Consider the following 18205-nt stretch of genomic DNA (forward strand, 5'->3'; position numbering starts at 1 on the left):
GGGAGTGGGTGACACTGGCTCTCTATGCTGGGAGTGGGTGACACTGACTCTCTATGCCGGGAGTGGGTGACACTGACTCTCTATGCCGGGAGTGGGTGACACTGACTATCTATGCTGGGAGTGGGTGACACTGGTTCTCTATGCTGGGAGTGGGTGACACTGGCTCTCTATGCTGGGAGTGGGTGACACTGGTTCTCTATGCTGGGAGTGGGTGACACTGACTATCTATGCTGGGAGTGGGTGACACTGGTTCTCTAAGCTTGGAGTGGGTGACACTGGTTCTCTATGCTGGGAGTGGGTGACACTGTCTCTCTATGCTGGGAGTGGGTGACACTGTCTCTCTATGCTGGGAGTGGGTGACACTGGTTCTCTATGCTGGGAGTGGGTGACACTGGCTCTCTATGCTGGGAGTGGGTGACACTGACTCTCTATGCTGGGAGTGGGTGACACTGGCTCTCTATGCTGGGAGTGGGTGACACTGGCTCTCTATGCTGGGAGTGGGTGACACTGGCTCTCTATGCTGGGAGTGGGTGACACTGACTCTCTATGCTGGGAGTGGGTGACACTGGCTCTCTATGCCGGGAGTGGGTGACACTGTCTATGCTGGGAGTGGGTGACACTGTCTGTGCTGGGAGCAGGTAACGCTGTCTATGCTGGGAGCAGGTGACACTGTCTATGCTGGGAGTGGGTGACACTGTCTATGCTGGGAGTGGATGACACTGTCTCTGTTCTGAGAGTGGATGTCAGGGCCGTAACTAAAACTTTGTGGGCGCCACAGCAAAATCCTCAAAGGGCTCCCCCCCACCATTCTCACTGCAATGCCCCTTAGGGGAGCAGGAGAGAGAGAGTGAGGTCAGAGCCGGTTTTAGGGGTCAGGCCACCCGTAGGCACAATGATATTGACTGCTTCCCCCCCCTCTCCCCAAGCACCACGGGAAGGGGCGTGGCCACAGAATAGTATCAATTCACATTACACCACACAGTAGAACCCCTTATTACATTCTTTACACCATCAGTCACATTACACCACACAGTAGTACCCCTTATTACATTACATTACACCGTCAGTCACATTACACCACACAGTAGTACCCCTTATTACATTACATTACACCGTCAGTCACATTACACCACACAGTAGTACCCCTTATTACATTACATTACACCGCCAGTCACATTACACCACACAGTAGTACCCCTTATACACACTAGGAAGAGCCCCTTACATATTGTGTCAGGTAGAGCCCCTATCACACATTACACCAGGTAGAGCCCCTATCAGACATTACAGCAGGTATAGTCTCCTTTCACACATTACGGCAGGTAGAGTACCCTATCACGCATTACAGCAGGTAGAGCCCCTATCACACATTACACCAGGTAGAGCCCCTATCAGACATTACCCACTTTCACACATTACGGCAGGTAGAGTCCCCTTTCACATACTACGGCAGGTAGAGTACCCTATCACGCATTACAGCAGGTAGAGTCCCCTTTCACACATTACGGCAGGTAGAGTCCCCTTTCACACACTACGGCAGGTAGAGTCCCCTTTCACACACTACGGCAGATAGAGTCCCCTTTCACACATTACGGCAGGTAGAGTTCCCTTTCACACATTACGGCAGGCAGAGTCCCCTTTCACACATTATGGCAGGCAGAGTCCCCTTTCACACATTACGGCAGGCAGAGTCCCCTTTTTACACACTACGGCAGTTTGTTACAGTAGTAATGTGTCACTGAGGGGTTTAAACTTGAAATATACAGGGGGATATGATAATTATCTGCATTGGGAACAACAATTAAAACAGAACAATTTTATTGCAAAAAAAAATGTGTTCAAAATACTGATTTATACAAGTACCTAAGCCCCACACGGCACACGCCACACTGCTCTCCCGAGTCCTGTACTGTCACTGTGTCCAGTCCTGGCCAGCTCCTCATGCAGACTCATACCCCTTTCAGACCAAAAATGCAGGGTCTTACCCGGGAATACGGTCCCGGGATCATGCAGTGACATTCCCGGGTAAGACGCCTTGCATACCGCAGTCAGCAGCCGGGCATATTGCCGGGTTGTTTACATCAGCGGTGACGCGGCGGGGGTGGCGCTAGAGATCACATGATCTCCAAGCGCCTCCTGTACATAGAGAGTGAACGGGAGCAGGGGGGCATTGACCCGGCTCCCGTTCACACCGCAAAGTGAGCCGGGTTGTTCCCGGGTTCAACCCTGGTCAAGTGCAGGGTTGAAATGCCGGGGCATGGTCACGCAGGCTCTGGGTCGCGCTCGCTCAGATGTCATGTCACATGACATTACGCCAGCGACCCAAGCAGACAAGGACAGCAGAGGAGGAGGAAGTGCCACTGCTGCTGTGATGGACGCTGTGCTCGGATTATAGCAGCAGCGCCGCACCGTGTATACAGCGGCTTCTCTAATGGGGGGGTGACAAAGACAGAAGGGACAGCAGAGGAGGAGCGGAGCCGCTGCTGCTGAGATGGATGCTGCGCTCAGCTTATAGCAGCAGGAGCTGCACAATGTACAGGGGGACATCAGCTTCTCTAATGGGGGGGGGGATTTCCATGCCGCCCCCAGCAGGTTCCGCCCCTAGGCACGTGCCTAGTGGGAAATCTGGCACTGAGTGAGGGGAGTGAAAGAGAGACAAAGAGATTGTCATGGGCAGAGAGAAAGAAAGAAAGAAAGAAAGAAAGAAAGAAAGAAAGAAAGAAAGAAAGAAAGAAAGAAAGAAAGAAAGAAAGAAATAGAGGGAGAGAGAGAGGGAGAGAGAGAGGGGAGGTCAGGGAGAGAGATGTTTTCATGGAAAAATATGGAATGAGAGAAAGAGAGGTGTGAGAGAGAGGGTGTCAGGGAGAAAGAGAGAAAAAGGGATGAGAGGAGAGAGAGAGAGTGGAGATCAGGGAGAGAGAGGGTGTTAGAGAGAGATGGTGTCAGAGAGAGAGAGGGGGGGCAAAGGAGGGAAGTGAGCAGAAGTGAGAGAGAGTGTCAGGGAGGCAGACAGGAAGAGAGGGAAGCAAGAGAAAATGAGATAGAGAGTGTCAGGGAGAGAAAGAGGGAGAGGAAAGGGTGTCAAGGAGAGAGTGAGGGTGTCAGGGAGAGAGAGACAGTGTCAGGGAGAGAGAGACAGTGTCAGTCAGAGTGAGAGACATTATCAGGGAGAGCGAGAGACATTGTCAGGGAGAGAGAGAGGACGAGACAGAGAGGGAGAGGCAGACAGGAAGAGAGGGGAGCAAAGAGAAAATTAGATAGAGAGTGTCAGGGAGCGAAAGAGGGAGAGACAGAGAGAGAGGAGAGGGTGTCAAGGAGAGAGTGAGTGTCGAGGGGGTAGAGAGACACTGCCGGAGAGAGAGACAGTGTCAGGGTGAGAGAGACAGACAGTGTCAGGGAGAGAGAGAGCAAGAGTGAGACCGTGTCATGGGGGAGAGAGGGAGACTGCCAGAGAGTGAGAGAGAGACAGTGTCAGGGAGAGAGGGGGAGAGAAAGACAGCATCAGAGAGAGAGAGAAAGTGTCAGGGAGATAGACAGTATGAGTGTCAGGGAGAGACAGTGTCCGAGAGAGAGGGAAAGACAGTGTCAGAGAGAGAGAGAGAGAGAGAGAGTGTGTCAGGGAGAGAGTCTGAATGTCAGGAAGAGAGAGATGGAGAGAGAGACAGTGTCAGAGAGCGAGGAGCAAGAGAGAGAGTGCCAGGGAGAGAGAGGGGAGAGAGGGGGGGGGAGGGAGCAGGAGATACACTACATGACTACAGCAGACGTCTCTGATGGGGGCGGGCATTTGACAGCATTAGGCCCCACCCCCTAAATACCCACAAATTGCAGAACTGCTCTGCTGTTGGGACTTGGAGTCGGCCAGATAGGGCAACCCTTGCTGTACTCTCTGAGTGGCTGTAGCCTAGGAAGACGGGGAAAGGTGCTATCTGCAGCGGTTGTTCTTCCCAAGAGCGGGGGTGAATGGGGAGCCGCAGGGCGTTGGCCTTGGAGATAGCCCTTGATTGGGTGCAGGGGGAGCTGCGGGCCCTGGAAGCAGCCCGGGCCCCATAGCAGCTGCACACCCTGCAACCTCCGTAGTTACGCCACTGAGTTGAGTATTAATAGAGGTCAAGACAGTGACTCGAGAAACTTTTGGATATGTGCCTTTTACAGCATTTCTATACAGAAACCACAACGTGAATAGTTACTATACATTTCCTGGTATAACAATTCATTAATCTACTTTACTAGTCACAGAAATAAGTGTATGAGGGAATCTCACCGTACACTGATTCCAGAAAGGTCGAGACTCCCTTATCCCCTGTAGACATAAAAACAAAGATGTGACAACATTTCTAAGACAGTAATGGGTTTTAAATTCAGTACTGACAAAACATTTCTTGGAAATTGTACTGGGCACTGAAATGACAAAAATGATAAATAATGGCAAACATTTTTTTTAAAGACATAAAGTACGTAGCTGAGAGTTTCATGTGATTGAATGAAACCGAAAGGCCGATAGACATGCCTACACTCGCCCCAGAGGCTTTCTGTCTGCACACAAACTATTTTTCCCTCTTCAGCCCGGTTAAGGGGCCTAATTCTGACCTGATTGCAGCAGCAAAATTGTTCTCTAATGGGCAAAACCATGGGGGTCATTCCGAGTTGTTCGCTCGTAATTTTTTTCTCGCAACGGAGCGATTAGTCGCTAATGCGCATGCGCAATGTCCGCAGTGCGACTGCGCCAAGTAAATTTGCTATGCAGTTAGGTATTTTACTCACGGCATTACGATGTTTTTTCTTCGTTCTGGTGAACGTAATGTGATTGACAGGAAGTGGGTGTTTCTGGGCGGAAACTGGCCGTTTTATGGGTGTGTGCGAAAAAACGCTACCGTTTCTGGGAAAAACGCGGGAGTGTCTGAAGAAACGGGGGAGTGTCTGGGCGAACGCTGGGTGTGTTTGTGACGTCAAACCAGGAACGAAACTGACTGAACTGATCGCAGATGCCGAGTAAGTCTGGAGCTACTCAGAAACTGCTAAGAAGTGTCTATTCGCAATTCTGCTAATCTTTCGTTCGCAATTTTGATAAGCTAAGATTCACTCCCAGTAGGCGGCGGCTTAGCGTGTGCAAAGCTGCTAAAAGCAGCTTGCGAGCGAACAACTCGGAATGACCCCCTATGTGCACTGCAGGTGGGGCAGATGTAACATGTGCAGAGAGAGTTAGATTTGGGTGGGTTATATTGTTTCTGTGCAGGGTAAATACTGTCTAACTCTCTCTGCTCATGTTATATCTGCCCCACCTGCAGTGCACATGGTTTTGCCCATTAGAGAACAATTTTGCTGCTGCGATCAGGTCTGAATTAGGCCCATCATCCCCATCTATTTGCCGTCGTCTCTGACTGAGGTTGTCAATGGCTTGATCAGTGTTAAATCTAAAGACCATCCTAAATCTGCTGGATCTCTCTGTTGCATTGAACACAAATGACCACACGATGCCCCAATCCCCAGGTTATCAGTCCTATCCTGGTTGTCATCCTTCTTAGCAGATAGCTCTTTCAGTGTTCTGGATCCATCTAGCACTTGGAGACCAAACGGTTCAGTCCTTGGTGCTCTGCTCTTCTCTATATAAACCACATCTCTTGAGAAACTAATCTTCTTCTATGGATTTCTGTATGGTCTATATACGGATGAAATAGTACTTGTATTTACTTCCAGATCTCTCAACATCTGGTCCATGTCACTGACTGTCTTTCCGCCATTTCATCTTGGATGTCATCTTGCCAATTCAAAGTCTTTCAAAATCAGAGCTAATAATATTCCCATCAGCCAACAGAAGTGACTAGCCCGACATCTATATTTTCGTTAATAATTCGACAATAAACCATATAGTACCAACATGCTCCCAGCATAGGAGTTATCTCCAGCTCTGAAATATCACTGGTTCATCGCATTCTTTCTGTATCAGAATCATATTAAATACATCTAACAAACATTTCCAGAATATGCTCACATCTCTCACAGAAAACAAAAACCTACAGTAAATTCATATATTGACTACAGCAATCCCTTCCTTACTGGTCTTCCTCTAACTGCATTGGCTACAGCAATACTCTCCTTACTGGTCTTCCCATAACTGCATTGTCTACAGCAATACCCTCCTTACTGGTCTTCCCCTAACTGCATTGGCTACAGCAATACCCTCCTTACTGGTCTTCCCCTAACTGCATTGGCTACAGCAATACCCTCCTTACTGGTCTTCCCCTAACTGCATTGGCTACAGCAATACTCTCCTTACTGGTCTTCCCATAACTGCATTGGCTACAGCAATACCCTTCTTACTGGTCTTCCCCTAACTGCATTGGCTACAGCAATACTCTCCTTACTGGTCTTCCCCTAACTGCATTGGCTACAGCAATACTCTCCTTACTGGTCTTCCCATAACAGCATTGGCTACAGCAATACTCTCCTTACTGGTCTTCCCATAACTGCATTGGCTACAGCAATACCCTTCTTACTGGTCTTCCCCTAACTGCATTGGCTACAGCAATACTCTCCTTACTGGTCTTCCCCTAACTGCATTGGCTACAGCAATACTCTCCTTACTGGTCTTCCTCTAACTGCATTGGCTACAGCAATACTCTCCTTACTGGTCTTCACCTAACTGCATTGGCTACAGCAATACCCTCCTTACTGGTCTTCCCCTAACTGCATTGGCTACAGCAATACCCTCCTTACTGGTCTTCCCCTAACTGCATTGGCTACAGCAATACTCTCCTTACTGGTCTTCCCCTAACTGCATTGGCTACAGCAATACTCTCCTTACTGGTCTTCCTCTAACTGCATTGGCTACAGCAATACTCTCCTTACTGGTCTTCCCCTAACTGCATTGGCTACAGCAATACTCTTCTTACTGGTCTTCCTCTAACTGCATTGGCTACAGCAATACCCTCCTTACTGGTCTTCCCATAACTGCATTGTCTACAGCAATACCCTCCTTACTGGTCTTCCCCTAACTGCATTGGCAACAGCAATACCCTCCTTACTGGTCTTCCCCTAACTGCATTGGCTACAGCAATACTCTCCTTACTGGTCTTCCTCTAACTGCATTGGCTACAGCAATACTCTCCTTACTGGTCTTCACCTAACTGCATTGGCTACAGCAATACCCTCCTTACTGGTCTTCCCCTAACTGCATTGGCTACAGCAATACCCTCCTTACTGGTCTTCCCCTAACTGCATTGGCTACAGCAATACTCTCCTTACTGGTCTTCCCCTAACTACATTGGCTACAGCAATACTCTCCTTACTGGTCTTCCTCTAACTGCATTGGCTACAGCAATACTCTCCTTACTGGTCTTCCCCTAACTGCATTGGCTACAGCAATACTCTCCTTACTGGTCTTCCTCTAACTGCATTGGCTACAGCAATACTCTCCTTACTGGTCTTCCTCTAACTGCATTGGCTACAGCAATACTCTCCTTACTGGTCTTCACCTAACTGCATTGGCTACAGCAATACTCTCCTTACTGGTCTTCCCATAACTGCATTGGCTACAGCAATACCCTCCTTACTGGTCTTCCCTAACTGCATTGGCTACAGCAATACCCTCCTTACTGGTCTTCCCCTAACTGCATGTCTACAGCAATACCCTCCTTACTGGTCTTCCCTTAACTGCATTGGCTACAGCAATACCCTCCTTACTGGTCTTCCTCTAACTGCATTGGCTACAGCAATACCCTCCTTACTAGTCTTCCTCTAACTGCATTGGCTACAGCAATATTCTCCTTACTGGTCTTCCCATAACTGCATTGGCTACAGCAATACCCTCCTTACTGGTCTTCCCCTAACTGCATTGGCTACAGCAATACTCTCCTTACTGGTCTTCCCCTAACTGCATTGGCTACAGCAATACCCTCCTTACTGGTCTTCCCCTAACTGCATTGGCTACAGCAATACTCTCCTTACTGGTCTTCCCATAACTGCATTGGCTACAGCAATACCCTCCTTACTGGTCTTCCCCTAACTGCATTGGCTACAGCAATACCCTCCTTACTGGTCTTCCACTAACTGCATGTCTACAGCAATACCCTCCTTACTGGTCTTCCCTTAACTGCATTGGCTACAGCAATACCCTCCTTACTGGTCTTCCTCTAACTGCATTGGCTACAGCAATACCCTCCTTACTAGTCTTCCTCTAACTGCATTGGCTACAGCAATACTCTCCTTACTGGTCTTCCCATAACTGCATTGGCTACAGCAATACCCTCCTTACTGGTCTTCCCCTAACTGCATTGGCTACAGCAATACTCTCCTTACTGGTCTTCCCCTAACTGCATTGGCTACAGCAATACCCTCCTTACTGGTCTTCCCCTAACTGCATTGGCTACAGCAATACTCTCCTTACTGGTCTTCCCATAACTGCATTGGCTACAGCAATACCCTCCTTACTGGTCTTCCGCTAACTGCATTGGCTACAGCAATACTCTCCTTACTGGTCTTCCTCTAACTGCATTGGCTACAGCAATACTCTCCTTACTGGTCTTCACCTAACTGCATTGGCTACAGCAATACTCTCCTTACTGGTCTTCCTCTAACTGCATTGGCTACAGCAATACTCTCCTTACTGGTCTACCCCTAACTGCATTGGCTACAGCAATATTCTCCTTACTGGTCTTCCCATAACTGCATTGGCTACAGCAATACCCTCCTTACTGGTCTTCCCTAACTGCATTGGCTACAGCAATACTCTCCTTACTGGTCTTCCCTAACTGCATTGGCTACAGCAATACCCTCCTTACTGGTCTTCCTCTAACTGCATTGTCTACAGCAATACCCTCCTTACTGGTCTTCCCTAACTGCACTGGCTACAGCAATACCCTCCTTACTGGTCTTCCTATAACTGCATTGGCTACAGCAATACCCTCCTTACTGGTATTCCCATAACTGCATTGTCTACAGCAATACCCTCCTTACTGGTCTTCCCCTAACTGCTTTGTCTACAGCAATACCCTCCTTACTGGTCTTCCCCTAACTGCATTGGCTACAGCAATACCCTCCTTACTGGTCTTCCCCTAACTGCATTGGCTACAGCAATACCCTCCTTACTGGTCTTCCCCTAACTGCATTGGCTACAGCAATACCCTCCTTACTGGTCTTCCCATAACTGCATTGGCTACAGCAATACCCTCCTTACTGGTCTTCCCCTAACTGCATTGGCTACAGCAATACTCTCCTTACTGGTCTTCCCATAACTGCATTGGCTACAGCAATACCCTCCTTACTGGTCTTTTCCTAACTGCATTGGCTACAGCAATACCCTCCTTATTGGTCTTCCCTAACTGCACTGGCTACAGCAATACTCTCCTTACTGGTCTTCCCATAACTGCATTGGCTACAGCAATACCCTCCTTACTGGTCTTCCCCTAACTGCATTGGCTACAGCAATACTCTCCTTACTGGTCTTCCCATAACTGCATTGGCTACAGCAATACCCTCCTTACTGGTCTTTTCCTAACTGCATTGGCTACAGCAATACCCTCCTTATTGGTCTTCCCTAACTGCACTGGCTACAGCAATACTCTCCTTACTGGTCTTCTCATAACTGCATTGGCTACAGCAATACCCTCCTTACTGGTCTTTTCCTAACTGCATTGGCTACAGCAATACCCTCCTTACTGGTCTTCCCTAACTGCACTGGCTACAGCAATACCCTCCTTACTGGTCTTCCGCTAACTGCATTGGCTACAGCAATACCCTCCTTACTGGTCTTCCCCTAACTGCATTGGCTACAGCAATACTCTCCTTACTGGTCTTCCCATAACTGCATTGGCTACAGCAATACCCTCCTTACTGGTCTTTTCCTAACTGCATTGGCTACAGCAATACCCTCCTTACTGGTCTTCCTCTAACTGCATTGGCTACAGCAATACCCTCCTTACTGGTCTTCCCCTAACTGCATTGGCTTCAGCAATACTCTCATTACTGGTCTTCCCTTAACTGCATTGTCTACAGCAATACCCTCCTTACTGGTCTTCCCATAACTGCATTGTCTACAGCAATACCCTCCTTACTGGTCTTTTCCTAACTGCATTGGCTACAGCAATACCCTCCTTACTGGTCTTCCCCTAACTGCACTGGCTACAGCAATACTCTCCTTACTGGTCTTCCTATAACTGCATTGGCTACAGCAATACCCTCCTTACTGCTCTTCCTCTAACTGCACTGGTTACAGCAATACCCTCCTTACTGGTCTTCCCCTAACTGCATTGGCTACAGCAATACCCTCCTTACTGGTCTTCCTCTAACTGCATTGGCTACAGCAATACCCTCCTTACTGGTCTTCACCTAACTGCATTGGCTACAGCAATACCCTCCTTACTGGTCTTCCTCTAACTGCATTGGCTACAGCAATACCCTCCTTACTGGTCTTCCCTTAACTGCATTGGCTACAGCAATACCCTCCTTACTGGTCTTCCCTTAACTGCATTGGCTACAGCAATACCCTCCTTACTGGTCTTCCCTCAACTGCATTGGCTACAGCAATACCCTCCTTACTGGTCTTCCCTTAACTGCATTGGCTACAGCAATACCCTCCTTACTGGTCTTCCCTTAACTGCATTGGCTAGAGCAATACCCTCCTTACTGGTCTTCCACTAGCTGCATTGGCTACAGCAATACTCTCATTACTGGTCTACCCCTAACTGCATTGTCTACAGCAATACCCTCCTTACTGGTCTTCCTCTAACTGCATTGGCTACAGCAATACCCTACTTACTGGTCTTCCCTTAACTGCATTGGCTACAGCAATACCCTCCTTACTGGTCTTCCACTAACTGCATTGGCTACAGCAATACTCTCATTACTGGTCTACCCCTAACTGCATTATCTACAGCAATACCCTCCTTACTGGTCTTCCCCTAACTGCATTGGCTACAGCAATACCATTCTTACTGGTCTTCCCCTAACTGCACTGGCTACAGCAATACCCTACTTACTGGTCTTCCCCTAACTGCACTGGCTACAGCAATACCCTCCTTACTGGTTTTCCACTAACTGCATTGGCTACAGCAATACCCTCCTTACTGGTCTTCCCTTTACTGCATTGGCTACAGCATTACCGTTCTTACTGGTCTTCCCCTAACTGCACTGGCTACAGCAATACCCTCCTTACTGGTCTTCCCATAACTGCATTGGCTACAGCACTACCCTCCTTACTGGTCTTCAGCTATTAGCATTAGCTACAGCAATACCCTCTTTACTAATCTTCCCCTAACTGCATTGGCTACAGCAATACCCTCCTTACTGGTCTTCCCCTAACTGCATTGGATATAGTGATACCTTCCTTACTGGTCTTCCCCTAACTGCATTGGCTACAGCAATACCCTCTTTACTGGTCTCACCCAAACTGCATTGGCTACAGCAATATCCTCCTTACTGGTTTTCCCCTAACTGCATTGGCTACAGCAATACCCTCCTTACTTGTCTTCCCCTAACTGTGTTGGTTACTGCAATACCCTCCTTACTGGTCTTCCCCTAACTGCATTGGTTACTGCAATACTTCCTTACTGGTCTTCCCCTAACTGCACTGGCGACAGCAATACCCTCCTTACTGGTCTTCCTCTAACAGCATTAGCTACAGTAATACCCTCCTTACTGGTCTTCCCCTAACTGCATTGTCTACAGAAATACCCTCCTTACTGGTCTTCCCCTAACTGCATTGGCTACAGCAATACCCTCCTTACTGGTCTTCCCCTAACTGCACTGGCTACAGCAATACCCTCCTTACTGGTCTTCCACTAACTGCATTGGCTACAGCAGTACCCTCCTTACTGGTCTTCACCTATTAGTACTAGCTACAGCAATAGCCTCTTTACTAATCTCCCCCTAACTGCATTGGCTGCAGCAGTACCCTCCTTACTGATCTTCCCTTAACTGCATTGGATATAGCGATACCCTCCTTACTGGTCTCCCTCTAACTGCATTGACTACAGCAATACCCTCCGTACTGGTCCTCCCCTAACTGCTTTGGCTACAGCAATACCCTTCTTACTGGTCCTCCCCTAACTGCATTGTCCACAGCAATACCCTCCTTACTGGTCTTCCTCTAACTGCATTGGCTACAGCAATACCCTCCTTACTGGTCTTCCTCTAACTGCATTGTCCACAGCAATACCCTCCTTACTGGTCTTCCTCTAACTGCATTGGCTACAGCAATACCCTCCTTACTGGTCTTCCTCTAACTGCACTGGCTACAGCAATACCCTCCTTACTGGTCTTCCTCTAACTGCATTGACTACAGCAATACTCTCCTTACTGGTCTTCCTCTAACTGCATTGACTACAGCAATACTCTCCTTACTGGTCTTCCTCTAACTGCACTGCTACAGCAATACCCTCCTTATTGGTCTTCCTCCAACTGCATTGGCTACAGCAATACCCTCCTTACTGGTCTTCCCCTATCTGCACTGGCTACAGCAATACCCTCCTTACTGGTCTTGATCTAACTGCTACTGACTATGGCAATATCCTCCTTACTGGTAGTCCCTACCTACTTGTAATTGTTTATTATTTTTTATTAAGTGTTTTGAAAGTAAGTATGGGAAGGCTGATATGCATGAATAATAACTAAGCCTACTGAATACTGAAACTGGTTATCAAAAGCTACCAAGACTGGGCCATTCCTCTGCATCGAGACAATCAATAATGAGCGTGTTCTACCAGCTGCCTATTCTCCAGCCTAGAGGAGGATGGGGACACCAACCCTGGGGCAGGGAATAGTTTATCCTTCTTGACAAATACTACCCCTTTTTCCCTTCTTCCTTTTTCTAATGTACCTTCCTGACAAATGCAGGGTAAATACATTTTACCCTAAATACATTTATAAATACATAGTATTTATAATAGGGAATAGTATGGGCTCCTGCCCATAATATCACATGTTCTATTGCTATGGGAAACAAAAATGAAGATGTACAACTAGAGGTAAAACTATTCTGGACCTAGTTATTACCAATAATGTGGACATTATATCAAACACTAAAGTTGGGGAAACCTTGGGAAACAGTGACCACTATATGATCACATTGGACATCAGTTTCAAGAAACATAGCTATAAGGGAACAACTAAAACATTTAACTTTAGATAAGCTAATTTCAATATGCTGAGGCAGGCACTAAACGACATTGACTGGGAAGCTTTGTTTCAGGGTAAGGACATAACGGAAATGTGGGATGCTTTAAAAGGGTTGCTTGATAGCAATATTCACAAATTCATTCCCATGAGCAATAAACGCAGGAGTACTAAACACAAGCCAATGTGGCTTAATAAGGAGGTCAAAGAAGCAATGGCTAAAAAGAGGCATGCTTTCAAAACATTTAAATCTAATGGAGGGGAGGAGTCATTCCAGTATTATAAGGAATGCAATAAAAGATGCAAAAAAGTAATAAGGGCAGCTAAAATTGTAAACGAAAAGCAAATCGCTATAGAGAGTAAAACCAATCCTAAAAAGTTTTACAAATACATAAACAGTAAAAGGTTAAAGAAGGAGAACGTAGGCCCATTAAAAGATGAATTAGGAGCTTTGATAAACGATGATAAAATAGCAGCTGAAATACTGAACAATTTTTTTCCCTCAGTATTCACCAGGGAGAATCAGACGGTGAGAGTAGTGCATAACGATAGTGAAGGTAATGACTCTTGGCTTGATGCTTGTTTAAGTGAGGAAGTAGTCCTGGAGAGACTAAGCAACATAAAAATTAATAAATCACCAGGCCCAGATGGTTTTTATCCAAGGGTTATTATGGAGATTAGGTTGCAACTAGCAAAACCCCTATACTTGATTTTCCATAGTTCAATTACATCAGGCATGGCACCAAAAGATTGGCGCATAGCTGAGTTAGTGCCTTTATTTAAAAAGGGAACTAAAAATAATCCTGGTAACTATAGACCTGTTAGTTTAACCTCTATAGTGGGTAAAATATTGGAAGCTATTTTGAGGGATAGCATACAGGATTATCTGCAGGTTAATAAGATTATTAGCAAAAGTCAGCATGGGTTTGTATGGGGTAGATCATGTCAAACTAACTTAATTAGCTTCTACGACGAAGTGAGCGAGAATCTTGACCAGGGAAAAGCAGTGGATGTGGTGTTTTTAGATTTTGCAAAAGCCTTCGATACAGTGCCTCACAGGAGACTGATCATCAAATTAAGGGAACTTGGCTTAGGATATACTGGCCCTCATTCCGAGTTGATCGGTCGCAAGGCGAATTTAGCAGAGTTACACACGCTAAGCCTACGCCTACTGGGAGTGTATCTTAGCTTCTTAAAATTGCGACCGATGTATTCGCAATATTGCGATTACAAACTACTTTGCAGTTTCTGAGTAACTTCAACCTTACTCTGCCTGTGCGATCAGTTCAGTGCTTGTCGTTCCTGGTTTGACGTCACAAACACACCCAGCGTTCGCCCAGACACTCCTCCGTTTCTCAAGCCACTCCTGCGTTTTTTCCGGAAACGGTAGCGTTTTCATCCACACGCCCATAAAACGCCGTGTTTCCGCCCAGTAACACCCATTTCCTGTCAATCACACTACGATCGCCGGAGCGATGAAAAAGCCGTGAGTAAAAATACTATCTTCATTGTTAAATTACTTGGCGCAGTCGCAGTGCGAATATTGCGCATGTGTACTAAGCGGATTTTCATTGCGATGCGATGAAAAATGCCGACCGATCAACTCGGAATGAGGGCCACTGTTTGCACATGGATAGGTAATTGGCTGGATAACAGAGTACAACAAATAGTCATAAACGGAATGTTCTCCAGCTGGGCACTAGTAGTCAGCGGAATACCACAAGGGTCCGTACTTGGCCCGCTACTGTTCAATATATTTATCAATGATCTAGGAATACAGTAGACCTGGAAAGCACAGTGTCAATCTTTGCAGATGATAATAAACTGTGTAAGGTAATTAATTCAGAAATCGAAGTCTCTACAGAATGACTTATTTAAACCTGAAACCTGGGCGTCTAAATGGGGAATGAGGTTCAATATAGAAAAATGCAAAGTTATGTATTGTGGGACAATAAAACGCACAGGCATCCTACATTCTAAATGGGGGGGAAAAAGGGGTAACTGTGGTGTAAAAAGATTTGGGGGTGCTCATAGATAATAGGCTTAATAACAGTACACAATGTCAAAATGCAGCAAAAAAGGCAAGTAAAGTGCTTGCGTGCATAAAACGGGGCATTGAGACAAGGGACGAGGATGTAATCCTGCCGCTGTACAAATCATTGGTACGTCCGCACCTGGAATATTGTGTTCAATTTTAGGTACCATATTATATAAATGATACCGGGGAACTAGAAAGAGTTCAAAGGCAGGCTACTAAATTGATTAATGGGTTAGAGACACTGGAGTATGAGGAAAGGCTTACTAGGTTACGTATGTATACACTAGAAAAGAGGCATCTAAGAGGAGATATTATTAATATCTTCATATATGTAAAGGGTTATTACAAGGATTTAGCAGGGGATTTGTTTATTAAAAGAACCTTGTATAGGATACGTGGGCACTCGCTGAGGCTAGAGGAGAGAAAATTCCGTAAACAACATAGGAAAGGGTTCTTCACGGTAAGGGCAATAAAGATTTGGAACTCCCTGCCGGAGAAGGTAATAATGGCGGACTCTGTAAATGCATTTAAAAACGGATTGGACAAATTTTTATAACCCTGGAAAAAGTATCCAGGGTTAATGTTATAGCATTTAACATAGTGACATCAATATCTGGGAGTGGTAAGAATCATAGTTGTCATTTGGTGCTAAACCATTACTTCAGCAGGTGCATTATAATATGAACAGCTTAACACAGAACACAGGTTGAACCCGATGGGCATTTTGCCTCTTTTCAACCTCACTATGTAACTACTATGTTCTGCAGAGCTGTGCGAACTGATTTTGTGCAGTATCTGCACAGCCCAGGACTTACTCACCCTCTGCGACCGCTTCAGCCTATTCAGGACCGAAATTGACGTCAGGCACCCGTCCTACAAATGCTTGGACACGCCTGCATTTTTCCAACGACTACCGAAAAACGGTCAGTTGGCCCCCCCAAACGCCTTCTTCCTGTCAATCTCCTTGCGAACGCCCGTGCGATCCCTGTTGTTGCCGTACGTCAAGCCTGCGCATTGCAATGCATGCGCAGTTCGGACCTGACCGCAGCGGTGCAAAAAACGCTAGCGAGCGATCAGGTCTGAATTACCCCCACTGCCCCACAGAGCCAGAGGCGGAACTAGCGCCAGTGCAGGCAGTGCCTTGCACTGGGGCCCGCAACTGTCAAGGGGCCCGCAGCCAGAACGGCATGTAATGAGTCAAACTGACTCATTACATGCCGCCTGGCTGCCGCTGTGTTCCGCCGCCGCCGCCGAGGAGATGATGCGCGCAGCGGCTACAGGGGGGGAGGAGGGGGATGGAGGAGGGAGCCGCAGCAGCGCTATGTCATTGGTAGAAGCACTGCTACTGCTGGCCCTCTCCTTTACCATAGGCTGCCCTCCGCCGCTGTGAATGCTGGGATGCGCATCGCATCCCAGCATTCACAGCGGCGGAGGGCAGCCTATGGTAAAGGAGAGGTCCAGCAGCAGCAGCGCTTCTACCAATGACATAGCGCTGCTGCGGCTCCCTCCTCCACCCCTCCTCCTCCTTCTTCTCCCCTGCCAGAACAGAAGCTGCACGAGGAGCCTGAGCCAGCGGAAACGGTAAGTATACCTATCCTATCTATCTATCTATCTATCTATCTATCTATCTATCTATCTATCTATCTATCTATCTATCCTGTTTGCCGTAATGTGCAAAACATGGGACGCTGTCTGCCGTAATGTATAATAAATGGGACGCTGTCTGCCGTAATATGCAAAAAATGGGACGCTGTCTGCCGTAATGTGTAATAAATGGGACGCTGTCTGCCGTAATGTGTAATAAATGGGACGCTGTCTGCTGTAATGTGCAAAAAATGGGACGCTGTCTGCCGTAATGTGTAAAAAGGGGACGCTGTCTGCCGTAATGTGTAAAAAATGGGACTCTGTCTGCTGTAATGTGTAATAAATGGGATGCTGTCTGCCGTAATATGCAAAAAATGGGACGCTGTCTGCCGTAATGTGTAATAAATGGGACGCTGTCTGCCGTAATGTGTAATGAATGGGACGCAGTCTGCCGTAATGTGTAAAAAATGGGACGCTGTCTGCCGTTATGTGTAATAAATGGGACGCTGTCTGCCGTAATATGCAAAATATGGGACGCTGTCTGCCGTAATGTGTAACAAATGGGACGCTGTCTGCCGTAATGTGCAAAAAATGGGACGCTGTCTGCCGTAATGTGTAAAAAGGGGTCGCTGTCTGCTGTAATGTGTAAAAAAGGGATGCTGTGTGCCGTAATGTGTAAAAAGGGGACGCTGTCTGCCGTAATGTGTAAAAAATGGGATGCTGTCTGCCGTAATGTGTAATAAATGGGACGCTGTCTGCGGCCTCCAAATTTTCCACCAGAGCCTGTGATCCCTAGTATCTAGCGGGGGTGTACCCGAGGCAGACTCCCCGCGTCAGCGCTGTCGGGCAGCCTCCAACGCGGGGCCACGCATCATTCATCGTTGGTGCCTCCACACTGAAAGATATGAACGGTATCTCATTCATTAATGAACAAGATCGTTCATATCTTTCACTGGTATCGACCAGTGTGTAGGGCCCTTTACCCCTGCTATAAGATGCAGCCTGTTCTAAAAAAGGCTAAATAAAATAACAAAGTTTAAAAAAAGCTTGGTACTGTGAAACAGTCCCACAGTTTTACACATGGTCCGGATCCTGCCACACCAAACAAAAAACTGAATTCCCTTGGCCAGGAGGCGGGGTTATAGGGGAGGTTGGGTTGGAGCATTCTGGGAGCTAAAAAGCTTACTATTTGGTGTCCGATCCTTATCCAACCACCTACACCCCATGTCAATCCGTGGATCAACTGTGGACTCTGAAGAAGAAATTAAAACTACAACTATGACTACTACTACTACTACTACTACTACTGCTAATAATAATAATAATATTTTTGCCCACATTAGGAGTTAAATTTGGAAAAACCCCAGCTTAGTCCGTGGCTGCAAATATCTATCACAGTTTCCAGACCACCCAACAGGTCACATGTTCCAGGTCACCCAGCAGGTGCACAGGCAGAGTTCACCAACTGTCACATTT

General features: G+C 47.0%; 1 protein-coding gene across 1 annotated transcript in view; it reads right to left on the minus strand.

Moving 5' to 3' along the window:
- Positions 1 to 5755, minus strand: part of LOC134948047 (ficolin-1-like) — a 170574-nt gene extending 164819 nt beyond the window's left edge. Inside the window, exons 1-2 of the mRNA XM_063935804.1 lie at positions 5725 to 5755; positions 4262 to 4300 (exon numbers count right to left, since the gene is read on the minus strand). Coding sequence (XP_063791874.1) covers positions 4262 to 4300; positions 5725 to 5755 — 70 coding nt within the window. The remainder of the gene's footprint in view (positions 1 to 4261; positions 4301 to 5724) is intronic.
- Positions 5756 to 18205: the final 12450 nt, after the last annotated feature.

Source organism: Pseudophryne corroboree, chromosome 8 (genome assembly GCF_028390025.1).
Source record: "Pseudophryne corroboree isolate aPseCor3 chromosome 8, aPseCor3.hap2, whole genome shotgun sequence".
NCBI classification, from domain to species: Eukaryota; Metazoa; Chordata; class Amphibia; order Anura; family Myobatrachidae; genus Pseudophryne; species Pseudophryne corroboree.